Source organism: Sceloporus occidentalis, unplaced genomic scaffold, assembly GCF_023333645.1.
Source record: "Sceloporus occidentalis isolate IW3139 unplaced genomic scaffold, rSceOcc1.0.p SCAF_11, whole genome shotgun sequence".
Classification (NCBI taxonomy): Eukaryota; Metazoa; Chordata; class Lepidosauria; order Squamata; family Phrynosomatidae; genus Sceloporus; species Sceloporus occidentalis.
In genome coordinates this window covers 12,210,085-12,237,491 of record NW_028316991.1, presented here as the reverse complement: position 1 = coordinate 12,237,491, position 27,407 = coordinate 12,210,085, and the positions used below count along the sequence as shown (strand labels likewise).

The following is a 27,407-nucleotide window of genomic DNA, read 5'->3' as shown; positions in this document are numbered from 1 at the left end:
AATAAATCTATTAAACTAATTATAGAGGAAGTTAATGATCATGGCAGATATTTGCTTTGAACTTTGTGGCATCTTACTCTTCCTAGAAGGAATAGTGAGGATCATCTGCTTTGACACAAACAACAAAGCCAAAGCATTTAAAGTAAGCGTGAAATGAAAATGGCAACCTGATGAAAGGTTCTTTAATAATGTCATGTTCTCTTAATGTTCATAAAACATATTTTTTACTATGATGATATTGAGTCAAATGTATAAGTTGAGTGGTCTATATTTTACTTAATTCTAAAAATAAATATACAGTTTCAGCCCGTTCGGGATTATTGCAATCAAGCACCATAAAAAAGCTAATCTACAATACAGACCAAGTTCAGGGCTATTTCCAGTCTGAATATATATATATATATATATATATATATATATATATATCTCTTGGTAGCTCAGATCTCTTATCAGGTTTTGTATCATGCTATTCTTGAAATTATTGCTATTTTGCCATGTAATTTACTATATCAGCCTAGGTTCCGGCGTTGTTCTTATTCCTGTACAAGCTTGAGTTTAGAGGGATTTGCATTCTAGATCATCCATCAAATCTGCTCGAAAAAAATAGCAATATTTATTATGTATTATTATTAATGCATATTTTTGAGAGCCGTTGACTGGGTCATTCTTGGAACATCCAAGGTGAACTTCAACAGCATTTGGCAGCTGATTTTTGGCAAACCTGTTTCTTCTTAGAGTTTAGGTTTAGTGCAATAACATTCGCAACGCAGCTGAGAAACGCACATCCCCAGAGGCGCGTGTGAGAAGGAGCACATCAACAGCTGTCAAGCTTCGCACAGAGAAATCGCGAAACACATTATAAAACCTGTCATTCAGAATTATATTCACGGCAAATTGCTAGAATCTTTGTGTTGCAGATATATCACACCCACATAAACAATTAAAATGTTAACAAAAAAACACCTATGCTTGATTATTATTTTCTACTTAAGTGCAAATTAATTACTATACTGGGGGAAGCGAAGAAGATGCGTGGAAAGCAAAATTCTGCCAGTAATAATGACATTGTATAACTAACTCAATGTATACATATTATATGTAAGGGAGTCCCACGTAACAAAATTACTTGGCATCACTTGGAAATCGATTGTGTAAACCCAATAAAATATTCCCACCACAGCAAGATTAGGGGTTTGTGGACTAAAGCAGGAGTTGGCAGGAGAGTTTCAGTTTCATCTCGCTGTCTTTACATTATGAAGGGCCAACCCCAATGACCTTCTGCCGTAAGAAGAACTTGGGCAGACTAATGAGCCGAATAGTTACCTGCCATCGAATTCAATGGTTCTCGATTTACCCCAGATCTCTTGGAACAGAATGTCTTCATCCAACAGCTCGTGGGAAATGTTTTTCAGCTCATGTACTCAACCACAAGTCCGCTCCAGCAGTGGCTCAGCATGAGTTCCAAGGGGGTCTAGCTTGACCCTTTATGTCCTGTGCGTTCATTTCAATGGGAATACTTCAACGGCCAGTAATGAAGAAACATTGTTCTGCAGCTCTGGAGCTGCAGCTTCTCTCTTTTATTTATTTTTTTTAAACAGGATAAAGAATGCATATTAAAGTACTTACAATGTACTCTAATATACTGTTTTTGAGGCTCAGTGGGAGCCTTTAACCATTTTTAATGTCAAGGTCGTGCAGTTACACACATAGTGTTAAGAGTTTCTCCGATTGGATTCTCCAAGAACTGTTAGACCCCTTTCTGTTGAACCGATGATGTATCCTTTGGGTTGCCTGAGGGCTACAATGTACTAATTAAAAGATACAGGAAGCATGGGATTGAATTATAGGATTTTCTAAAAACACGCTGCTCATTTTCTCCCCTAAAGCTTTCAGTGTTATTTTCCACAGAGGGAGTTCATGCTTCAATCCATCACTAATTCAATTCCCCTAATTTTATGATATCATTCCGAATCCCTTGATGTAGTTGCCAGTTAACTGGACAGAATTACATAACAGCCTTTCAGGAAGGGATTGATGAAATTCTTGCACTGCAAGCATTATTTTTGACACGGGATTGCACTCATATTGTGGCCTTTGCTTTTTAAAACATGACATGATATAACCAAAAAAGCATCTATTTAAATACAATACAGGAGATAGATTCAACTCATATGGATCAGTGTTTAGATATCAGTTTCCACCAAACCCTACCCTGTAGAAAATGCACTGATTTCTAAAGTTATTTAACAAAACAAGTTTTTAAGTTTCTTTTAGACTGATTGATGAGTCTTTCCATAATCATTAAAAGATGGATAGTCAAACATGTTCTGTTGGTGCCATCTAGTGGCTGTTCTTAACCATTACATGGTCAATGCACGCAGCAAACACTGTCAAATCTTTAAGCTTTCACATATATTTTGTGTGGCAAACAAGAGCCTTGTGGAGCTTAATTTAATGTTAACTAAATGGCAAACTGTCAGTATTCAGGCTGGCACCAAGTCAATCTAAGTGGCCCGGTCATAAAGCCAGTATCTAAAACACGCTTTATAAAAGGGAACATCTAGACTGCCGCACACAAAAGAACCGAACCTTCTGCACGAGGGCAATAACTGTGATACACAGAAGCTTGCCCGGTGTGCCGGACGGCCAATCCAGGCCTCTTCCGAGGGGACAGCATGAAAGAGGAATGATATATGGGTACCAAAAGGGCCTGTCGCCTTAAACAAGACATGCAGCACATTGGCTTTAAATCAAATATATAGCTAAATTATGCAAGTGTTATGGAGGCGTATAATACGGTCTACGGGTCACAGAAACGCCATACTAAGTCTTTCATAACGCATAATACTTGACCATAATAATCTATAACCTTAGGAACAGTGAACCACCAGACCTAGCGATTGTAATAGATTTTGATGTGATTTGCCAATAATAGGGGATTGCAATACTGAATCCTGTGATTAAAGGCTACATGTAAGTATAATTTGTATTACACCATATTTCTAGAAATTAGTCTTTACGCCGTTATTACAATTAAAGCATGTTTGCTTATAAATTAATTATTTGCAGTGCACGCTATAGCTTCCTTTTATCTACCCCCAGGCTATTAAAATGGATACTATTTCTGGAGAAGGACCTGTATGATTTTCTGGATACATTTTGAAAGACTGGGGCATTATGCCTTTTTTTTCTCCTAAAGATTCCTTTATCACCCATTTCCTTATTTCATTATTATTCTTTTACTAGACTGTTAAAATGTATTTCCCCACTCCAAAGTAGCTTCATTATGGCATCTTCAAATGTTTCATTGGTTTAGCATTTTTATCCTTGTTTCGCTAGAAAGGAGCAGACCCGTTCATGTCTTTCTAGACAAAACAATTGTAGAAGCTCCGGCCGATAAAGCTCAAATTTTAGAGTGAACCAAAACAACGGATCACGGAAATTTTGTTAATTGAATCAAATGACAACCAGCCCCAATTAAAAATATATATGATTCAATGAACACCTTCAAGTAAAATTGACTGCCTTCAAAAACTCTACCCTCACGGCTCCTCCAACATTGAAAAAAACCCTTACAATACAATTTAAATAGTTATTTATATTCTAATATTGCGGTACAAAAAGGGGCTTGTAATTTCACTGTTTACAGAAGAATATAACAAATTCATGGTGTTATTTATATATGTTGGCGTGGGGATGTGGAAATCTATGCATCCCTCACTCTTCAACAAACCATTATGAGAAATTCCAAATTAAGAGTCTACAAATGCAGTAATTCATATATTTATTCCCAACAGAGTTAAATGTAAAGAAAAATAATGGTAAAAGGCTTTATTGCCAAATCCATTTTTGAGAACAATTAAAGAACATAAATGACTAACATTGTGTGAAATTACATTTAGTTTAACAAGGATCAGGAGAAAAAAAAATGTCTCCTTAAATATGTTTAAGACTGGGCTACCTAGCACCCCAGTTACTGTGGGAAGAAACCAGTATACCCAACCTATTTAGAGACTTTAACAGCACTTGCGTGACTCAAAGCATCACTCAGGACTTTATTTCCCGTCGTGGTCCAGTAAAATGGTGATCGTTACACATCGATAAATAATTTGGCAAACCGATATTGAAGGGAGGATGGATTTCTAATCAATACAAATCCCTTCTTGTCTGCAGGTTGGCTCGATAACATATGTGTAAGGCCTGAAACGCACACAAATCCTAATGCTTCACCACAGCCAGCAGCCATAGAAAAGTTCCCTTGTGTTACGAACCCAATAAGATGTCGGTTACAGTGTGTGCTAAGCTCGGGCAAAGGCTGGGGCCACAAACCAAATGTCAGTTCATCTCTTTGTGAGAGTTGCTCGCCCGGTATGTTTTCTGCAAGGTCATCTTTGGTTGTTGAAGGGTCATTTTTCTTTTTGGTCTTCTCTTTCTTTTTATCCTTTTGACATTTGAGCACTTTTTTCTTAAAAGTATCACTGTGCTTAGGCTCTTGGGGGCCCGGGAAAGATTTGTTGTTTAGCTCCAGAAAATCCTGGCTAGATGGAATGCAGACGACCGCATGGAGTTCTGGACTACCTTTGCTCAACATGGACAATCTGACCCACACTAGCAATCTTGGAACATCCCTGGGAACTAGGTTTATTACATCAGGTAGATCTTGGGGTGTGGATTTTGAAAGCTGGTGAGCTCTTGGACGCCCACGACAGGGAAGACAACAGACAGAGAGCTGCCTTAGAGTCCTCTTGTTCCTAAAACAGACCACAAACATTTGTTAGAAAAGTTATGGCACCATGACACAAATCTGACCCAGAATATAATTCATTTGCACGTGAAGTTCACAAACACAATGAATGAATGAATGAAGGGCATCCACTCAAACCTTTTTTGGTCATCCCCATAAAGTATTATTGGAGTGTATCGTTGCCCAACAACATTGGCCAAAATATTGATAGACTTTTTTTGTGTGGAACTCAATGAGCAAAACCACAAAGCAAACAGATTCAGTCTTTACATGCTCTGAAATCCTTTTTCTACTGTAAATTATTCCACAGATACATATATTTATGTCAAACCAGACCTTAATACAGAGTAGGTAATCTCACGGTCCTCCTTGTCTGCTGTGTCTTTTGACTCGTTGTTGGTGGCGGGGGGGGAACAGATTTCAAGTTTTACATCTTCTGTGGGTGCAACATGAATCATTTCTGAGATTTCGATATCCGTTCCCTTCGTTTCCACTTGTTCCTGACCCTCAAATGCAGGAGGTTCCTCCTTGCTAATCCTGGTCTGAATCTCCCACTCTCTTGTTAGCTGTTCCCAGGGACATCGGAAAGGCGCAAGAATACCATGCTTGATAAAGTTTGTTCTCTTAGCTGGTGGTCGTCTAGCATTGTAACAGAACAATTCCTTGTTATTGTAGAGAAGGAGAGCATTTAGGCAAACAATAACAAAGTTTATCTAGAACTTTGGGTAATAGCCATTAGGTTGCACTGCAAAGCATTCTCCTATTATAGATTTATGTTTAAAATAAATATACTATATCAAAAATAAAAGGCTATCAAATCTGCTCAATTAACCCCTTAAGGAAAATGGGCGGTCCCAAAACCCATCGAAAACAATGCATTTTAAGCCCGTACATGTACGGGCTTTGTCATTAAGGGGTTAAAAACTAATCTCTTTCCATCTCCCAAGCGAGAACAAAATCAGCTTGAAGATCAGATTTTACCTTTTGTATTTATCTAGCAGAGAAATCTCTGTATCTTTCGCAGACTGATGTCCAGCCGGGCAGTCAACAAAGTCTCCCGGAACATACGGAGCTGCCATAAACTGAGAATGCTGCAAACTTTGCTGTAAACCGCCAACACGGACCCCTCTGTATATCTGTCCAGGATTTGGAGAGAGAGAGAGAGAGAACGAATGAGTGTGCATGTACTCAAGTGATTCAATGCAGGGAGGGGGGACACAGATATAATGCTAATGAAATAAGCATCTGATATTACCGTGATATTACATGTTGGCATGGACAGCCAGCTGGTGCCTCCCCCTGGTAAGGGGAGAAGGTTTATCCAGGTACACTCCGGATGCCATGATCACGGTCTTTTCATGGTCCGTGTACATTACATAATTACCATCATAAAAAAATACATGTATATCAACTTACAAAAGGGATCCAGAAGGCCATGCCCCATCCTTTAGGTAGGCAGATGTCCCAGCCGCTGCCCCAGCCTGGTCGTTCAGTGCCAGTGACTTTTCCAGGCTGCTGAATCAAAAGGACTGGGATCTTTGATTCACCATCTCCCAGATCAAGTTGTGAGCCAGGTACAAGCAGCTCACCGCGTAAACGATTAAATTCCTGCACATAAATAAAAATATATAAACTTTCTTTAGATATAGCAGATCAATAATACATTATATCTTAGCTACAGATTCGCCACCTAAGATGCCATGTGAGACAAGCCCACCAAGAGGCTCTTCGGTTTACCTGTTCTGAGATTTTGTTCTCGGTTGTCTTTGAACGGATTTCAGATGACCAGATAAGGCTATCTGCACATTCTACCGGAACCCCGTTGGACCGCAACAGTTTGGTTTGATCCCTGTCTGTAGAAAGAGAAAAAAAAAAAAAAAAAGAGCAGAAGTATTTTGTATAGTAAAAGGGTTTAATAAATAGATTTAAAAAAGCCCTCTTATTACTCATTCAAAATAGTCACAGAAGTCTCAAGACTGTTACAAAAGGCTGAAAGCGTCTTTATTAAAAAGGTGTATCTGCATTTACAGTACTTAGCAAGTATCAGGCAATGCTCATCAGCAAAACAAATTCATGCAACAACGACATTCATCTATATATTGCAGTTTTTATCGCTTCGTTGGCCTCCCCAGGATTTGAACCTGGATCATCTGTATTGCAAGACAGAGGCTCCCATTGAGCACAAGGCCAGCAGTGGATAAACCTAATCCATCCCCAAACACCAGATCAGCTAGAAAGAAACGACATTATGTTCACCTTCATATTTTTCTAGATTTGGCACAGCCTTTGTCTTCTTTTTCGGTAAGTTTAGCCGTGGATCTCCCAACGTAAGGCCAAGAATGGTTCCGGGTGGAACTTGTGCTGGATCTTCCAGTCCTTAATAAAATAAACATGAAATTGTGCGTCTGAAACAGATTATCTACAGATTCCAAAGCAGGCCTGTGTTGGTTCCAGAGCCATGCAACACCCTAGCCAGGCCAACTGGATAGCAGAGATTTAAAAAGTTATATTTTGCAAAGAAATCAATCAGTTAACATATTTGCATATAATGTATTCAGCAGCGGCTGCCCACGAAGCCCAGTAACCAGTGTGACAATTCTCTTAAAAGCTACACATTTCACATAACGCCAAATATTTAATTATCGAACAAGGTTTGTTTTCAGAAGAAAAAAAAAAGTAATCTGAAAAATATAAAAAAAAAAAAAATTTTTTTTACACTCAGAGCTGGGGAACAGCCGCACTGCCATTGAATTTGCGTCTTATAATCAAGCAAAAACGGTAGATAACAGAAATGTTCAAGCTGTAAATTCTTGTACTGGCGTCAAAACAATGGCAGGTAGCCTTCAGAATGTAGATTTATCACAGGTGGCAAGACCTCTCGGTAGAGAGTAATCGACCTAAACACACAGTATAACTTTTTGAACACATACACGTTACACTAGAACATGTAAAGTGTCATTTAACTACAATAGACTGTAAAAGTATTCATTCATCAGATTGCACATTCGGTTTTCTAAGAGGGTTCAACAGTCACAGAAAAATCCTTAAGAAGCCAGGGTCAGTATATAAGTGTAGCAATCATTTACCAAGTTACTGATCAACTCACCTGCTTCAAGAATCACTGGCACCGAGTGATTGCGTGAGAGTTTTAAAAACTGCCAATATAGTAATTGACATAAAAATTGATGGTCACCCACTAGAGCTGAACCAAGCTTTTCTTTGATTAGAAAGCACTGCATAGAATTTACTGGATTCTGGGTATCATCATATTTTCCTTAGTGAACACAAGGCGGCTGAATTTATGTGGCATTCAACTCATTACGTACCTTGCAGCAACTGGAAGAGGGATTCCTGGCGGCTGTGAAGATTTACATTATCTGGATCCGTGCAGTAACTCGCCCACCAGCTGTGCGGTCCGGGATTCTCTGCAGCCTAAGAATAAAATCAGCATATTAAACATTATCCGGTACAAAGTCACTAAACGCTCAAGAAGAATGTAAAACCAAAATTATTCAGATTGATTAACTTCATCTTCATAGGACAGCAGGGACAAGGATTTACATATGTTACCCCAAAATGGCAAGACATATTCAACACTATTCAGCTGTACACGGCTGTAGGATGGGAGTCAGACACACAAGCAGATTTTTTTTTGTTTCTTCAATACTTATCTGGTCTACAAAATTAAAGATCCCCATTGGTTTTTTTTTTTTTATGGCACCAAGTTTACTTAAGCAGCTTAAAAGTTTATCTTGGTCTAAAATCAGGAACAGAACCGAGTGGGTCCCCAAAAACCACACAACTATGGATAGACAAAACGGAAACGTAGAAAGGCTGGAAAACTATACTTTATGAAGTGGAGCAGCCCGCAGAGCTTCAGTGAGCACACAGTGTGAAAGAGGCCCGACCAGCCGATAACGAACAATTTCCATAGTCAAATCACTAGAACGGAGAGTAAAATGTTAATGCAATATGCATAAACCCTACATTTAAATATTACTATAATACAATGCTATATTATCAACCAAGAAAAGAAGGTATTAAGGGAGTTTCTGTATATAAAACGATTCTGATGCAAAGTTTGGCAGCGGTGCTTGATATATTTCAATAATCAAAACGTAGATCATTGAGCACTATTTAGTGTAAATAATGCAAAGTAATAAAGTTCAACAGAGTTCCACAAAACGCAAAAAAATAAACAAACTGCCACTCGCACGTATCCGATACATTTGTATCTACAGTATATATATATATATCTCCATATAAAAGGCACTTCATCTTCAAATCAAAGTTGTTTGAATGTTCTTCAATATATCATACGCACAGCTGTGATATGCTATAACATTAAAGCAACTTTCACTAATTTGAAGAGCGTACCATGTTGCCGATTCCTTTATTTAGGCATGACATTTTGCCTTTCTAAAATTTATATGGCTATTGCAGATAGATTTGAATCTAATTTGTACCGAGTTCCTTAGCATTATATACACTGGCTTATGCGAGTGTCAGTTCGTGCTTGGTACAGTACAGCCAGCTAAATAAAAGCAAATGAATGACAAATACCGGCCCTTTTTTTTTTTTTTTTTTTAAATCTCTCATTCACAACTGGATTTCCTTTTGTTTTAAGTCATGTACCTATTGACATACTCTTTTTATATTTATTTTTTGAAGACCAGTGTTATTTGAAGAACAAAGTGGTTTTGTGTGGATTAATAACAAAGCGGGCAATTTAAAAAGGCAAGCAACGTGACACGTACCGAATGGTAACCGAGGCTTGTTTTGATGTCCATTGATAAGGATCGATAGAATCCCTTGTTCCGTCACCGACAATCTTTTTCACAGGTACAGCCTTTTCCCCGTCTTTGTCTTGCCTTTTTCTTTTTTTGCCAGGGCTTTCAACAACCGCTTGCTTTTCTTCCTGTTGAAGAACCTGGGCCGGCTCTGGTTTGCAGACAGCATTGTCTGGCATTTCCTCACAGCAGAAAACATTTTGGAGTTCTTTCAATATATCCTTATAAATAAAAAAAATTAAAAAAAGGTCTCACATTAGCATATATAGAAGTATCCACAATACATGCAATCAAAGGGCTTATTCGCTAAAGAGAAAACGGATATAGAAACATAGAAGAACCATTCGGCCCATCTAGCGTGCGGTCGTAATCATGATTGATGAGGTCTTAGATTCAGGATACCTTTATGCCTCTCCCCAAGCAGGTTTGATTTCCCTTACACAGTATTAACCTCTACCACTCACGATGGGAAGTCGTTCCATTTATCTACCACCCTCTTAGTAAAGTAATACTTCCTTACATTACATCTAAACCTCTGTCCTCTTGTTCTAACATTTCTCCTCCTTTGAAATAAACTTCCTCCTGTTACTTTGTCAAATCCCAGTAAGAAGGTAAATGTTTCTATCGCATCTCCTCTCCAAGCTTCACCGGGCCAGCCAGGCTCTTCATCTCGCAGAGCTTGGACTTTCATAATGTATAGCGAAACAAAGCAGAACAATCCCATATGTGAATAGACCCCAAAATACAGGAACTACCACACCTTACTTATACATCAAAGAGTACTTCATAACATTTAACATAACAATGTCTCATTAAGGAAAACCGGCAGTGTGAATTTATATTAAAATACCATAAACAATGCAAATGTTACAAAACATCCTCGTAACACTGTCTAAAATTGTTTAGCTTTGTAAAAACATTTTTAAATGTCAGAGAGGTAGGTGGAAAACATCCATTTAAATAAATATACATGTTGAAGAGAATGCATTGTGTCGCCTGAATTACTGGTTCGTAATTATTAGTACCTTTTTGAAGGCAGGATGGGTCCAAATCCACAACTGCCTTTTGCTAGATGGTTGCACAGGAGCACAGTTTGGCTTCCAGATAAAAGTAACCGGGGCCAGCGCTTCCTCGGGGTATTTATCCGCTTTGTAAAGGACCAGGGAACCCTGGCGTCTTCCAGACAGACACTGGGCTGCAGCAAAGGAGGGACCTGGAAAAGTAAAGAAAAGCAATCATCAGCAATAGAGCTAGGTTTTTTTTTTTTCTATTTTCCTAGGGCATGTTGTCCCCAGAAGCTCTAGAGGTATAACTACTAAAGGTGAAACAGCTGGTGTCTATTTAGAGTAGTTTATATGAACACCCTTGCGGGAAGCACCTAGCTTCTAGTGTTTAAAACAACGGGAAACCCTAAAATATGTAAATCATGATTATCAGCAAAATGTGCAGGACCCCATTTAATGCGTGCTCTGGAACACTACTATAAAATCTCTTATCTTGTCCTAGTTGGTTTTGTAAATTACTCCCAACCCTTTAGGACCCAATAAGACACGATAAATCATCAATTATAATAAAAGCACATTTAAATAAATCAGATGTGGGTGGCTCAGTAATGGTGTTTTAACAATGTTACCTGTGTCTGTGCTGCAGAGTCTGGACAACGACTTCAAGAGCTCCTCTTCCTCACCAATCAACTCGAGACAGCAGAGATAAGATAAATCCTACAAACACACAGAGAGTTATACGAGGCCAGCGACCTTCATCAATGAGGCTAAAGCCAGAAAACAACACTAAAGTAGCCTAAAGGCTATTTTCTTGTGTCATTTATTATGCTAACACCAAAGAATTTTTCACCATTATACAATTCTCAGCATTCCCTGTGCCTCTGATTTACAGTCAAGCTTCCATTTTCTTTCATTTCCAGACCTTGTATTCAGTCAGTTCAAAGAACACACACACTATATGGACAAAAGTATTGGGACACTTGATCATTACACACACAGGGACTTTTATGACATCACATTCTAAATACATAGACAGTAATATGTAGTTGGTCCCCCTTTAAAGCTATAACAGCTTCCACTCCTTTGGGAAGACTTTGGAGCGTTTCTGTAGGAATCTTTGCCCATGAGTCAAACGGCACCATCCTACTTAGCTTGACAGCATGTTAGACGGTCACAGATGGGTGGTGACAGAATTCCATCCGTTGCCCCTTCATGAATTATATAACATTATATAATATTTATATATACATAGAGGTGATCAAAGATACCTGTAAAAGGCAATTACTTGTCATTGCTCTGTAACAAGTCCGGTAACTCTTCATGGTCGGTCTGTCTGGCAGACAGTACCCCCATTTCTTAAGCATGTGAAACCGCTTTGTGTGCCATATGTGGGTTTCCAGCCAAATGTTTTTCCTCTGCCTTCGGTTAAACTCCATCTGCAGGTTTCCATGCCGTCTTTTTGCTTTGCGGCACTTGCTCTTTGACTGTTCCTTTTTCTGATGCACAGATTTGTCCATCTGTATAGAAGATACACTAAAATTAACCTTCTTGGTCCCCAGTTGGCACAATGGATGCGATAATCAGCCTAATGGGCAAATCAAGTCTAAAGGTGAGAACTAGGTGTCACTGCAGTGTGTTCCACCTTATATACCGAATGCAACATTTTCGTAACCTATTGCAGTATTAAAAACAGCATTCTTCATATTGCCAAGCGTCAATACCCTTCCAAAAAACACATTATTTAATAGGGTGAAAATCCGGCTGAATAGTTTTTTTCTGGGAACAATTACTAGCCATGTGACAAAAGCAGGCACCAAAACAACTTTTTTTCTTATGCGATTAAACTTTCAGATAAACAAACAAAACCTAAAAAAAGGTCTATTGGCTTAACATATTTTTTGCATACAAAAGTGTATTATGCACAAATAGTTACCTCCTTTTTAGCAATCTCTCGCAGTCGTCTTGGTAATCGTTTTATGTCGTAACCCATGGCCCTTCTGCGCATGTGTCTGGGTAAAGACTGAAATACTAAGCAGTTGGAAGTTTTCTGGGACACAGCTTTAGCCATCGCATTGATTTCTGCAGCACGGGCCTGGGCAAACATTGTTGCTGTAGGAATAAACATGTGGTTATTATTCAATGAGATACAGAAGACAAAAAAATATGCATGCAATCTATCCGTGTCCAATAATAACTGGAGGGCCATCAGGAGAGTGCGGTTATTGCACAAATATTGGGTTAGAGCACTTAACAAGATAGTTTATTAAAAGTGCTCTGCAAAAGGGCTGTAGAATGATAATACGGTAGAAGTGACATAATGAGGGAATAAAAGAAATCCTGAGAATACGAAGATACAACGGCTGCTCCCACGAACACATAATTTAATAGTTTTGGTTGACTAGACTGTCTAAGACAAAGGTGAAGAGTTTGACAGGTGAGGCCAGTCTGCATGATAAGCAAGGATTTCTTTAAGTCTTGTCCCATCAGAGACTTCTTGGGCCTCCACAGGACACAAGTACCTGTTATATATTTAGGAACTAGATGTGCATCAGGGGGTCCTCCTCGTCCTTTGCCTTCAGTAGCCTGAAAATAGGTACCAGGAGATTGACCTTGAAACCTTTGCTGCTGCCCTCCAGAGGTTCCAGGGCGGCTATCTACAAAAGAACAAGATGCAAATTATATTTTTTGACCTTATATCCAGGGGCGGACTGGGCCGGGGGGCAGGGGGGCAATTGCCCCCCAGGCCGCCCTAAATCCGGGCCGGTGGGCCGGACTGACGAGCATTCAATGCGGCTGCGGCCGCAAAGTTAAAAACTAAGCGGCCGCGAGCAGGATTGAATGCGGCCGTCATGCGTACCTGGCGTGGGGGGGAGGGGGGCGGTCCGCCCCGGCTGCCGCTCATCTGAGGGGTGCCACCATGCCGGCACGCCTCCAGAAACGATGCGCGCGGCACAACATTGAAGCCACGCCCACCGTCTTCCGCGCTCAGTGCACCGGAAGGACAGGAAGAAGAAGAAGAGGAGGAGGAGGAAAAGTGAGAGTGAACGAAGAAAAGGTAGGAAAGAGTGGATTAGTAAGTGTGTGAGAGTGATGGGTGTTATGCTGAATGTAAGTGTGTGAGAGTGATGGGTGTTATGCTGAATGTAAGTGTGTGAGAGTGATGGGTGTTATGCTGAATGTAAGAGTGTGAGAGTGATGGGTGTTATGCTGAATGTAAGTGTGTGAGAGTGATGGGTGTTATGCTGAATGTAAGTGTGTGAGAGTGATGGGTGTTATGCTGAATGTTTGTGAATGAGGGTTTCAGATAGCATGGATGTGTAAGTGTTGGGGGATAGCTTGGCATAGGGAGTCCGTAATCACATTCCTTTCATGCCCAGATTCCAGCATGTAGTGGCTGCCTAGGCATGATAGGAGTGTGATTGCTGTTATAAATTATTTTTTGGTCCAACTTCGGTGTGTTAACACTTTTATTGGACAGAATAATTCAATGACAGTATTAATATATATATATATATATATATATATATATATATATATATAAAATTGCAAACAGCAATCACACTCCTATCATGCTAAGTCAGCCAGCACATGCTAGAACCTGGGCATGATAGGATTGTGATTGTTGTTATATATATATATGTGTGTTTGTGTGTATATATATATATATGTTAATATTGTTGTTGATTTTTTTTGTCTAATTTTGGTGTTACTTTTAATAAAGTATTTTAAAGTTTTTTTTTGTTTTTTTTTTCAGTTTTGGCCAAGCGAATGCTGAATTTTTAGTTTCAGTCCAGAATTTTCATTTCGGTGCATCCCTACTATATACTATGCCAGTCACTAAAGTGGTAAGCCTACACCACATCAATGTTTGGCTTAGTATATAGTGATAGGGGTTGTCAGTGTCTGGCTCAATGCATAGGCACACATTGACGGTGGTACCGCATAATCCCTAAGCATATAATGATAACAAATATGCTGTACCCCTGTCAATGTTTGCCTAACCATAGAAACTATGCAGTTTTAAAGTGTGTGTGTGTGTGGGGGGGGTGCCACATACAGGGTCTGCCACAGGTGCCAAATACTCTAGGTACCCCCCTGCATCATGCGGCTGTCAGACCCAATGGCCATGCCTCAGCTCCTCTTCCCACGTCTTAAAAGTGGTGGGATGAAGAGCTGAGGCATGCGGTGCGTGCACGCCGGCCACTTTAATTTCATTAGGCGCTGGTGGAGTGACTGCCGCACGACGGCCGCTTTCAATGTCGCTCGCAGCCGCTTTGATGGTGCAACGGGCCAGTTGACTAGACTTGCCCCCCAGGCCTTAGGCTGCCAGCCCTCCCCTGCTTATATCTATAAACATTTTATACAACTTTATACATGGATCCAGTGAAGCAAATGCACTTTGTACTACAGCCTCTGTCCACTGTAACACAGCCTTTAAAGGGGTCCATGTATTAAGTGGATATAGAGGCAAAAAGGTGGTCATTGTTAACCTAACGTGCACTCGCCTACCCCAAATCCCTCATAGTGGTGGCAGCAATACAAGATTTCTACGGGAACAGCGAGTCGCTGGGCCTGTCTGGTAGCAGCAGATTAGTGTTCAATGCCTCTGCTACGCCCTTCATTTTAAGCGGAGGGGTTTTCCATTACAACTTATGTTGCGTATGCAAATGAAAAGCAGACCAAAAAATAAAAATTAAAAAAAAAATCATCAAGGTTAGATCATCATACTTATAGCTAAATAATTTCCACTGACAATGTGTAACCATGTCACTTACACAAGTGCAAACAACAACAAATTTAAATATATTCAGTTGGTAAGCATATGAAGGTTTAGAATTTCTTGCTTGTGGATCAGGGAAGAAAGAGAAAGGAAGAAAGAGAAAGGAAGAAAGAGAAAGGAAGAAAGAGAAAGGAAGAAAGAGAAAGGAAGAAAGAGAAAGGAAGAAAGAGAAAGGAAGAAAGAATTCTTGTTTCCGATGTGATGAGTCAGTTAATTTAGTATTTTAAAGAAAAAAAAACCTTAAGCTTCAGCTAACACTGAAAACTTCTACTTTAGATATAAGTAGTTTTGCCGTGAAGCTCCGTAACAGAGCCATTTAGGACGTCGGATTACCTCGATGCGAGTGAAAGCTTCCACGTCCCCCATTGCTCGGAGGACGGCCGCCCTGACCAGAACCAAAATCAGACAGGCTCACGCTGGAAGGCTGGTTTCGCATCCGCTTAGCATATTTTTTTTCTTTAGCAGTTGACATCTCTAAAGTAAATGAATGAAACATTTTAGCTCAGTTTAGTTTCTCATATAAAGCAAATGAAAAACATTTTAGGGGGATCAATGTGCACACCCTTACCCAGAATCCCTTGCAGTGGTGGCAGCAATACAAGATTTCTATGGTAACAGGGAGTCTCTGGGCCTGTCTAGCAGGTGCAGATTTGTGATTAATGCCTCTGCCACCCCCTTAATGTTAAGTGGAGGGGTTTTCCATCGCCTTTACCCCACCATAACTTTTATTAAGGGTTAAACCAAGAAACAGAATGCTGTTACAGACGGTGCGGTAATCATTGCCGACAAGCACATGGTGGGAATAAAACCTATAATCCTGCATTACAGAAGTGCCGAAATACAAACATTTAACAATAAAAAAAAAATCACTTCCGGGTGAAGCAGAGCAGTTGGCTTCTAACAAATCGTCTCGTCAGAATGTATTTGACTCGCGGCCTATAACGAGTACTCCGCGAACCATCAAAAAGTGACAGCTCGTCCTACCTGCGTTATGATGTTTGCTGAAAGCAGAAACGACACTACTGTATCTGCATCCCACACTCTCTGCAGCATCAATCCACAGCGCTCACACGTGGGAGAAGGGCAGTGCGTTCCAAGCCTCGTTCTTGGTCTCACACGCAGATTCTGATTGGTGGATTTTTTTGTGCGCGTATGATCGGACGTCCGTGACAGCAGAACACACCCACCCCCTCTTGCAGCGCTGGGCTGACGTGTGCGCATGCGCATGGGGTTTCAGCGCATGCGGTGTTAGTGGGTAAGTTAGTAGATCGCAGGCAGGGAGCTCTTGTGGGGCATCCAGCGATAAGCAACATGGCAGCGCTCATCAGAAGAATAATCACCACCACCAAAGCTCCAGCTGCAATTGGGCCATATAGGTAAACATCGCTTTTCACTGTTTCCTGTATTGCTAACACACATTCACCTATACAGTTCCTTACAGCAGGTGTGTTTCTTTAACAAGGGCACATTAACCCTTGCATTGAAGTAGCCTTTGTTTTTTATAGAATTAAAAGGTAAAAAATCCTGCATAACACGTGTCTTTAGATATGGCTAATCTGCTGACAAAACTGTGAAGGGTTAATGGCACATAACAATGTTTGTGTTTTTGTACGCAATTCACTGTTGTGTTTGATTGTAGTGTTCAAAGTGATTCCAGGATAAATTAAGGGTATACTGTATGTAACATGTATTTCACACCAGAAATAAAAAATGTTATCCTTAAATTACAAAGGACGGTAGTTACGTGGAACCGTCTCCCAGCAAAAGCGGTAGAGACTAATACAGTGAGAAAATATACACCATCCATGGGATCGGCATATGGCTACCCTGAATCTAAGACGAGACCAGGCACTGATTACGGTCAGATCAGACGAGCAGAATGGTTCTTATCTGCTGCCGTGTCCCGTGTTTCTTGTTGGTTTGGTTTGCCGTGATGTGTAGGTTTTACACGCACCGCATGTGATTATTTCTTTAGCGTGCCCAAAGCAGCTGTAACTGTTTTTCCTATAAACAGTTCCCGGATGGTGTTATTTGTACTGATCATAGTGACCGTTGGCAGAGGACTCCCTGGGTGGCTCCGTTTATGTCAGTAGGTATCAAAGGTTATAGTGTAGCCGCTGCGTGTATCAGACGGCCAGGATCATTACACTGGATCATGTCTTTTACATTAAGACGCGTTATTTCCACGCCCGCGGCTCCCGTCCTGAAGAACGTGTATAGGTAGGAATATCCTTTACGAAACTTTCTTTCAGTGTAAGTGAAGTGTAGGTTGTGTGACCGTGTCATCGGTGTATGGCGTGAGTTAAACATTGTGCTCTAACGTCTTCTCTGTTAGCAGTTGGGGAAATTTATACTTTTGATGTAGGATTTCTTTCATTATGTGATTTATTATGGTCTCCTTATTTATTATAAGTTTATTACGGGCTCTTAACAATCTCACTATCTTGTCTATCTCACAATCTTATCTGAAGGTCACTGGGGTTGGTCCTTCATTAAATAAAGTGAAGTCTGTGAGATGAAGCTGCAGCTCTCCCCCTGAATAAACCCCTCTGTGCCACCTGTACTTCTTTCTCGTTCTACCACATCTGCCCCCAAGCATTGCTTCTCTGTGATTCTTTCCCTTCTCTATTGAATACGACCGTCGCTGTCACTGCTTTTACTTTACATAAATTGATTAAAACGTCTATAGTTTGTGCCTCTTTTTTTTTTTAATCATCTTAATGGTTTTGGACATGTTTGGTTTCAAACGTATAGACTATAGGTCTAGGGAAGCTGAGATCTAGTCGATTAACCTGCCGGGACGTTCCCTTCCCCTTTCCAAAGGCAGGCGAAACAAATCAGAAGGGGAGAGATAACCAAATGGGGAGAAAAAAACGACAGATGGCGATAACCGGACGTTACAATGGCTGCTTCTGGTGTTATACATACAAGCTCGGCTCCCGATATAAAAATAATTGTAATTTACTGATTAATGTTTATAAACATCATTATTTACTCTTCTGGAACTATAACATGCAGCATATGAGAACGTGATAGATCCGTGTTGTCGCTGAAGCCTCTGTGCCCTGGGCTCCTGGAGGGGCCCGAGGGCCAGCCTCCTCCCTACAGACTATGGGCCCTGGCACATGTAAAGTCCATAGGCCCGGGTCATCCTATCCTTTGCCATAAATTCCCCTCGGTTCTGATGACAAATGGCTGGATTCTTTTCTCGCGTCAAATAACCCAACAGGACGTTCATCCAGGAGCTCTACTGAGAACGTTTCACTATTCCATTCCCGATGGGAAAAGTCATTCTTTAATGGTTTTTATGTCATTTTTAATGGTCAGAGTATGCAGTATTCTTCCGTTCCTCGTCTTTCAGGCTGCGGTGCGTCTCTTGTGTCCGGGTCGCTGCATCGCGGTGTCTCTCGTCGACCTTTAACCTGTCGCTGTCTATATTGGTAAAAGAAACTCTAGGGGGAGTTGTAGTGCGTCGTCCAATCACAGCTGCCCAGTAAAACATCCGCGCCCCCCCCCCCCCCACATCCTCCCAGTCTCTCCAGTTTGGGTTCTTGTGGCGTCAGTAATTATTACAATAAACGTCACATATTAATAAAACACCAGTTATCTATAAAAAGCCTTTCCGGTTAACGTTTACAAGAATGGACTTATCACCATGGCAACCATTCCCACTCATTTATACTTTGCACCCGTGTAACATTTCATACATAACCCCCATGTCATTTTTAAGCCGCTATCTCTGCTGTGTCCTATAGAAACATGACGGCAGGTAAAGACTCTGATTCAGGATAGATTGATCCCTGTACCATGCATGTTTAAAGCCCTTCGCTGTATGTAGTGGATCGTTGTCATGCTTCTTCTACATAGGCCGCCATTGTGCTTCATGTCACTAACTGCGACTAAAAAGCTATAAACAAAGTTGTGCGTCTGCAGCCCCAAACATTACTATGGCAACTTTTTAAAAAAAAACTTTAAAAAGTATAATAATGTTAAAAAAAAAACCTGCCAAACACCTGCAAGCTCATAGGAGCAGGGCCCTAAGTTTCTTCTGTGTCAGTATGTCTTACGGTGTTTTAATGTTATTTTTCAAACATTTATTTGAAGATATTTGGTTGGTTATCTTTTTTTTTTTTTTTTTTTTTTTTACATTATTGTTTGTTTTTACTGTCTTCCAATTTTATAAAAAATATAAAATTAAAAAAAAACCAACATTATCGTCCCCAACCCAATATTTTATATTATTTATAATAATAGCATAGTATGTACAGAAAAAGATAATAAAGCATAGGTATTTGGGGTACACCTGTGAGGGGGGAGGTTTCTGAACATTAAACTGTTTTTAATGGAAGAAAACAATGCAAAAAAAACATTTGTTGAGTTTTTGCCCCACTTATTACATTTTAGTGCTAATAAATAGTATAGCATGCATTGTTTAAAACAAAAGCCTTACATGTCCTTAAAAAATTGTGTGGGTGCACTAAACACATAGAAAAACATTGCTAAGGTGTGAAATACCCATGTCATGAAGGGGTTAACATGTTATGCAATTGTCACTTGAGGTGCTTGTCCTGCCTGGTCCCATGTGTTCATAACATGAGCTACAGGGAGGTTAAAATGTTCTTTTTAATGTTAACACTATTCTGGGGCTATACACGTGTGTGTGTGTGTGTGTATATATATATATATATATGTGTATATATACGTGTGTGTGTATAGCCCCAGAATTACATACATTGAGAGAGGTCTTCTATACGCAGTGAGGAGCTGTTCTTTATTATATTGGTATGGAGCGTATACGTTAAGGGGACTCGTCTCACGCAGATTCTCAGTGCTTCCATAGCAGCCACCGCCTCCATCATATGAACATTGTTTAGCTTGTAGCTGTCGATGAAGGCATTGATGGTGGGCCGTGTTCTCGTTCTCGCTGGGCGCGCAGGCACTAGGTGTTGGTGCCCACACGTGGACCTGTTGGTCGGGAGTCTAATCCTTTCTATGATGTGATTTTTGCGCTCTGTGTTTTTCAGCCAAGCCGTGGTGGTCGATAAGACTATGTATGTCTCCGGGCAGCTGGGTATGGACCCTGTGACGGGACAGCTTGTGCCCGGAGGAGTGAAGAACGAGGCAAAGCAGGTGGAGGATCTTTGTATTAAATAGAGTCCTGTTTATTCTAGAGTCCAGTGAATAATCATCAAGGACGAGCATCATACAAGTAGCTCACAAGTTCCACAAGCGTCGATTCAACCGCGACACACACGCACACACACAAACACACACAAACACACACGTGTAAACCATTCAACAAATGTGTCTCTGGACTTTTTCTTTAGATAGGGTAATGCTGAAGTGTCCACCAAATGGCCCCTTGAGCTTTTCTGTTTTCGGACATTTTTACCGTTTGCTTCCTCTGTTACTGGTAACTAATAAACTAATCCCACAAGGTTCATTAGTGGTCCCCAACTCTTTCATGTACGTTTTAAATCCCTCATTGTCGATGATATAAATGTGCCATCTTTTTTCTGATTGGTCGTTATAAGAATGTACGGTAAATTCGGCAGTAACGGTGTTTTCCGTGTCCCCCAGGCTTTGATAAACATGGGCGAAATCCTGAAAGCCGCAGGATGCGATTATAATAATGGTAAGCGCTCTTAGCTTTTACTTACACTTGTCTCTCTTTTCCGGTTCCTGTTCATCGGACGAGGGCCGGCTCTGCCGCCTTAGCTGGGATGCTATGACCAGCTGGAATGGGATGGAGCCTGCTGGTTTTATCACGTGTCTATATGTGGACATTAAAATGGGTTATATGACTTATTTCTCCATTACTTCGCACTCATTCTGTGAAGTCTTATTATAGTTCCGCTTCCTACTGTCTCCGGTGACATGAGGGCTGCAGTGGTGGGTGAGGGGGGCTTTGTAGAGGACATGGGCCGGAAGACGACATCAGAGATCTTCTTGTAACAGGCTATATACCCTATAGAGCAGGGGTGTCCAACCTGCGGCCCTCCAGCTGCTGCAGGACTACACTCTCCCATACTCCTCAGTCAGCCCCTTCACTGAAAGAGCATTATGGGAGATGTAGTCCTTTTTTTTTGGGCCCGAGGGGCGTGCTCCTGGGTGCCGCAGCTGTGCACAAAGCAGCAGAAGCCAGACTACGATACCGAGTTCCCTCTCGGAGAACTCGGACAAATTCCAACCCCCCCCCCCATGGGAGGGTCGGATCTTGAGTCTCACCCTGAAGAGTGAGACTCCTTGCTGGCCTTCTTAAAGAGAGGAAGGGGCCAGAAGGCTCCCAATCCTCCTCCAGCAAAGTCCAGACTTCACTGCCTCTAAAAAGAAAAACAGCGTCCAAAAACGTGGTTACAAAAACAGCAGCAGAATATGACACCATATCTCATCGTTCAGCATAGAGGACAGCGGAGGGTGGGGGGGGGAGGGCGTAGGGTTGCTGCGCATAGTCGGGGATAGGACAGTATTTCCAAACAGTGAGCGTTATTAATCCGGTAACAACTATGAATTTTTTTCAGTTGTGAAAACAACCGTTCTGTTGGCCGACATCAACGACTTTAATGACGTGAATGAAATTTACAAACAATGTAAGTACTTGACTGTTAACAACATGAATTTACTAACAATCCCGAACCGCCCAAACCACCGTCGTAGCTGTGGATTAATGGTGTATCTAATACAGAATGCTGAGGCCGTTTTTCAAATAGGTTTGTGTTGATCAGGGTTGTGTGTGTTTTTGTAGCGTGTCGATGGGTCGGGTTGTTTATATACCCGTGAATCCTAAAATGGATCATGAACAATGTTGACACTTATTAGAAATGGCTCTCGTTAATTTAATATGCATGCCGAGCAGCGAAATAATGCTCTAAAAGTTTGATACCTAGAACATGTATTAATTCTGTATGACTGAGTATATATAGTGAAGGGTGTTATTCCAAATGTATTTCTGCCATCGGCTGTCGAATACGTCGATAATATAGTGTAAGGAACAACATCGTCCGCAATGGGGCAGCTACCCCAAAGGATTATGGGACGACACCGATGACATTTATAGGAATACTACCTTTCATATTTTCCAATTTATGGTGTGACGTTTAACCGGTAGCCCCTGTAGCCAGCATCTGATTACAAGAGCTGAGTCCCCTTCCCCTTCTGTATTAAAAGGTTTATTCTTGTTGTTGTAAATTTTTTTTATTCTCCTCTCTTCGAAGTGGCGCCATGGAATCTATGATCTAGAAATAAGATGTAATAAAAATACACCCATTCAGACACGTACATCAGATTAGCGCAAAGTATTCAAAATCGCATAGGCATATTTTGATTAGTCTGGATTAGTTTTAATTTATATATATATTATTAAACACAGTTCCTATTTTTTTTAAATGTAATTTAATATTGCAACTTTTTGTCCTGTTTTCTTCTGGTTTTTTTTTTTCTTTTTTTCTACAGTTTTCAAAAATAGTTACCCAGCAAGGGCAGCTTATCAGGTTGCTGCGCTACCAAGAGTAAGTGCTAATTATTACACAAGAGTTATCAGTCTTGGATATCAGTCTATATATATTGCTAGTTATCATTATTTTATTTTTTTAACTTCCGAGAACTGCAAAGAATGGGCAGATTAAAGGGATTGGGTGCTCTTCTATTGTCCAATACACTGACCAGCTACTCAAGTGATTGTTAAAGTTGGTTTGATACAGCAGTATTACATTTATACAGTGGCGTAACTACCGGGGTCGCAGGGGTCGCGACTGCGACCGGGCCCCGGCGGCAGGGGGGCCCAAGCCAAGGGGCCGCCCGAAATCTTTTTTCAGTTTATTTTTTTTTAAATAAGGCAGGGGCGTCCAACATGCGGCCCGCGGGCCAAATGCGGCCCGCGAGACCTCGAGGTGCGGCCCGCGTAAGATCGGCAGCCAGGGCAACCGATCTTACGCGAGCCGCACCTCAAGCCCTGCTACTTACTTGTGGGAGGGTCTTCTGGACTGCACAGAGGAAGCGGAGTTCACGTGACATCCTACTTCCTCTGTGCTTTAGCAGAGAAGGCAGAGGGAGGCCGCGCCCCCTGCTGAAGTCTGTGAGCGGCATCGAGCAGCTGCAGTACAGGTAAGGGGGTGGGGAGGGTGTTTGAATGAGTGTGTGTGATTGAGGGAATGAATCTGTGAATGAATGATTATATGAATAAATGAGTGTGTGTGTGTGTGTGATAGCATGGATGTGTAAGTGCTGGAACCTAGGCATGATGGGACTGTGATTGCTGTTACCAATCACACTCCTATCATGCCAAGTCAGCCAGTACATGCTGAAACCTGGCCAGATGCCCCCCTTGTGTAGTGATGCTGCCAGCAGTATGGGGTCTGCACTTACAGCCACCCTGTACCAGCATGTACTGGCTGACTTGGCATGATAGGAGTGTGATTGCTAACAGCAATCACAGTCCCATAATGCCTAGGTTCCAGCATTTACTGGATGGATGTGTAAGTGCTGGAACCTAGGCATGATGGGACTGTGATTGCTGTTAGCAATCACACTCCTATCATGCCAAGTCAGCCAGTGCATGCTGAAACCTGGCTAGCTGCCCCCCTTGTGTATTGATGCTGCCAGCAGTATGGGGTCTGCACATCACTTACAGCCACCCTGTACCAGCGTGTATGGGCTGACTTGGCATGATAGGAGTGTAATTGCTAACAGCAATCACAGTCCCATCATGCCTAGGTTCCAGCATTTACTGGATGGATGTGTAAGTGCTGGAACCTAGGCATGATGGGACTGTGACTACTGTTAGCAATCACACTCCTATCATGCCAAGTCAGCCAGTACATGCTGAAACCTAGCTAGCTGCCCCCCTTGTGTAGTGATGCTGCCAGCAGTATGGGGTCTGCACATCACTTACAGCTACCCTGTACCAGCATGTACTGGCTGACTTGGCCTGATAAGATTGTGATTGCTAACAGCAATCACAGCGAGCACAGTCCCATCATGCCTAGGTACCAGCATTTACTGGTTGCCTGGGTATGATAGGAGTGTGATTGCTGTTAGCAATCACACTCCTATCATGCCAAGTCATATTGCTAATTTTGTCCAATTGTGTGTTACCTACTTTTATTAAACATGTGAGTTTTTATTATTATTTTTAAAGGTGGGGGTCATTTTCGGTTTTGGCTAAGTGAACCCTGAATGTTTTGGTCCAGAATTTTCATTTTAGTTCATCCCTAGAATAAATCTAGGGAATCCTGAATTTGTAGTCGCAAAACTTTCAAGGCCCAGAAATCAGTGAGAGGAAGAGTAAAGGTTTTGTGTCATTTTACTTTATTTTAATCTGCATATTTCATTAAAGGCCATATTTTCTCTCAGTGAAAAATGAGTGCGGCCCGCGCACGTATACAATTCTGATGAAGTGGCCCACTGCAGAAAAAACTTGGACACCCCTGGATTATGCCCTTTGTACATCCGCCCCTTTTTCTTTGATTTTTTTACAGATATTGTTTAATATGTAAATTGAATTTGTTGAAAAAAAATTGTTGGGTAAAAATCATGTTTTTTTGGGGGGGTAAGGGGGTGGGGGGGCCCTTAACAGATTCTCGCACCCGGGCCCTGAGGCGTCTAGTTACGCCCCTGCATTTATATAACCCCTATGTTAAGAAATACAGAATATATAATATGAGCAGCTTGCTTTATGTACTTAATGATTCCAGGCATACTTTCGTTGTCCCCCGCTACTCTCTCTTTAATCCATAAAAGATAGGGTAAATGCATGTCCCCAAACAATGTATTTTTTATAATGTATTTTATTGTTTGGATGAATATTGTAACTGTATCTTATTACATATTTATTTTCAGGGAGGGAGAGTGGAGATTGAGGCTGTGGCTGTTGTTGGACCCATAACTGAAATTTCCTCTGCTTTATAAGGGCAGCCTGTTCAACAGCTTACTGTGCCCAAGAAACACTATATATTTTTTTGTTGCTTTTTTAGGAAAAGATCAATAAATCTATTTTACATGCTCCAACATAACCTATTTGGAAGTGCTTGATATAATGTGTTCGGAAGTTCTACCAATAACATGTGTAAATGTAGAAGGCTGTGTGTGTAGAACTTATTAACATTGTATAAAACTTTAAGGAAGATCCAAAAGCTTAGAAGTGCAAACCGCAAAGCACCCAGTTGGCAAACACAGACTTTGCATTATCTCGGGCTGAAATGTGCCCACGGGTTAATACTTCCAGGTATTGAATGGTAATGAACTTTAAGAATTCAAGATGTTTCTATCCAATGCTTTCCTTATCGCATATTTCGATCCTTTATAATTTGTCAAATTAGATATTATAGAGCATCTTCTTGCCGCAATCTGTAAAGGAAGGGTTTATGGTAGGTAGTTTGGACCTTCTGTGACTGTTTCATGTGATGTTGCTAGAACCTGACATTCATTGAGTTAAACATTTAAAGACTGCACTTCTTGATGAAGAATAATGATGGAGGCAACAAGTCCTCTGTGCTCCAACACCTTTCCCAAGGTCTGGACATCTGTGTCATTCTACAGACACTCTGCCTGATAATCACAGTGGGTCCCATCCCATTCCCCAAGGCGCAGTAACAGTAAAGAGTCATTACTAGGTTCTGTTCTAATAGTGAGATTCAAACTTGGACCGATGGACCAGTTATCTCGATTTCTCTTTACAAGGAGTTGATGAAAGTTTAGCGTCTATATATTCCAACTGGTGAATCGAAGAGAAATGTTATTTTAACCTGTAAGTAGAATGGCTTGAATTTTTCCTTCTTATTAAAAGGTAACTGTCCTAAAATGAGAGAACTGATGAGGTAGCTGTAAAAAGATTAGATAGGCCTGCTATAACCTGGGATTATGTATGTTTAACAGATGAACACAAATGTAAATGTGGATCAGTCCACGTGGCTCTCTTATTTTACCCCAGACACCCCATCTGTAAAGATTAAACCCCCATAAAATAAAACCCTTCTTAGGTTGACACCGTAGCATTATGACTGGCATAGTCCATGTGGCTTTTCTGCCATTCCCTACATGTTTCCAAATAAATCAGGACCAAAGAGGATTTACCTACATTGTGGGAATATATGTACATTTTTTATTTTTTATATTATTAAAGCACTTATCAGTAGTAGACTTTTATATATATTCACAGTAAATGACAAAATAGACCAAAATAGCTTCCGTTTGGAACATAGACAAAGCAACATCTTCATTTCTGCACTTTGTTCCTAGATAATGACTCTATTTCTAGTTTTCCTGTTATCCACTGAACTGAAAACATTTTAGGTTGTGGTGCCCCTGGAGGACAATAGCCTCTTAGACGATGGATAAAGAACTTGAGAACCATCAAGGTTGTGTATAGTAACCTGGGAGGCTTACACCCCTGTTTGGTCGGTGGCAGGAAAGCGTGATGGGAGTGATTTCTGCACGTGTGCAGGGGTCTTATTAGACCACCTCAACTCTCGCACACACCGGCATTGAGTATACCACGTGGGTGCAGTGGCAGCAGGAGATATGTTTGGCAAGACTCTCGCCCGGTGAGGAGCTGGACGTTCTGCATTCTGAATTTGCAGGGGGGAAAGAAAACCATAAAGGGCCTACTCGGCTATTCATAGTCTGAAATTTCTACTCCCTTTAGAATTAACATAATTACAGAATTATTTCATCTAAAATGTTTGATTATTCGAGTCATTTTGACTCGCTTATTATTCCTCGTGACATTTTGCGTTTAGTCTCCCTTAACATTAATCTGTGTAAAAAAGAAAATACACTTCCTATGCATAATGTACTTTGGTAAAGAATATATTATTTTGAAAAGGGTATTGTTACAATATTTTTGTAGTAATTTCTGGCAGTTTGGGACTGAATCTGGAGATAATTTCCATAACAAATGGACATAAGCTGTGGAGTGTAACATGTATTGCTGTCAAATGTACTATAAATCCCTTAGTACGTGAAAAGGTTAATGCAATAATAGCTCATGACCTCTTTAAACTGAGCATGTAACAAAAAATGTTGAAATAGTACAGAATAGTACATCATTATTGAACCTGTAGACACATAAATGGACAACAATCACAGTGAGT

The 27,407-nt window shown here is 40.8% G+C and overlaps 2 protein-coding genes across 2 annotated transcripts; one reads left to right on the top strand and one right to left on the bottom strand.

Moving 5' to 3' along the window:
- Positions 1-4,090: 4,090 nt before the first annotated feature.
- On the bottom strand, positions 4,091-15,754 carry LOC149305584 (ribonucleases P/MRP protein subunit POP1-like). Its single transcript, XM_089477583.1, has 15 exons — positions 15,652-15,754; positions 13,058-13,192; positions 12,472-12,647; positions 11,807-12,055; positions 11,168-11,255; positions 10,560-10,747; positions 9,502-9,755; positions 8,593-8,686; positions 8,071-8,176; positions 7,001-7,120; positions 6,482-6,597; positions 6,161-6,352; positions 5,726-5,880; positions 5,081-5,383; positions 4,091-4,751 (listed from the first exon to the last, which is right to left on the bottom strand). The coding sequence occupies exons 1-15, from the start codon at positions 15,752-15,754 to the stop codon at positions 4,091-4,093; spliced, it is 2,940 nt and encodes a 979-aa protein (XP_089333709.1).
- An 875-nt stretch (positions 15,755-16,629) lies between these two features.
- On the top strand, positions 16,630-25,224 carry LOC149305583 (2-iminobutanoate/2-iminopropanoate deaminase-like). The gene is made up of 6 exons (XM_089477582.1): positions 16,630-16,694; positions 20,343-20,448; positions 20,899-20,953; positions 21,840-21,908; positions 22,771-22,826; positions 25,156-25,224. The coding sequence occupies exons 1-6, from the start codon at positions 16,630-16,632 to the stop codon at positions 25,222-25,224; spliced, it is 420 nt and encodes a 139-aa protein (XP_089333708.1).
- Positions 25,225-27,407: the final 2,183 nt, after the last annotated feature.

What these genes read in the sequence shown, in the direction of transcription:
- LOC149305584 (XM_089477583.1), bottom strand. Translation starts at nt 15,754, where the DNA reads ATGCGAAACCAGCCTTCCAGCGTGAGCCTGTCTGATTTTGGTTCTGGT. An exon ending in CCTCTTCCAGTTGCTGCAAG is followed by an intron (nt 7,121 to 8,070) that starts GTACGTAATGAG and finishes TATTTTATTAAG; the next exon opens with GACTGGAAGATCCAGCACAA. An exon ending in CTGCTAGATAAATACAAAAG is followed by an intron (nt 5,384 to 5,725) that starts GTAAAATCTGAT and finishes TTACAATGCTAG; the next exon opens with ACGACCACCAGCTAAGAGAA.
- LOC149305583 (XM_089477582.1), top strand. Translation starts at nt 16,630, where the DNA reads ATGGCAGCGCTCATCAGAAGAATAATCACCACCACCAAAGCTCCAGCT. An exon ending in GCTGCAATTGGGCCATATAG is followed by an intron (nt 16,695 to 20,342) that starts GTAAACATCGCT and finishes TGTGTTTTTCAG; the next exon opens with CCAAGCCGTGGTGGTCGATA. An exon ending in AGGTTGCTGCGCTACCAAGA is followed by an intron (nt 22,827 to 25,155) that starts GTAAGTGCTAAT and finishes ATTTATTTTCAG; the next exon opens with GGAGGGAGAGTGGAGATTGA.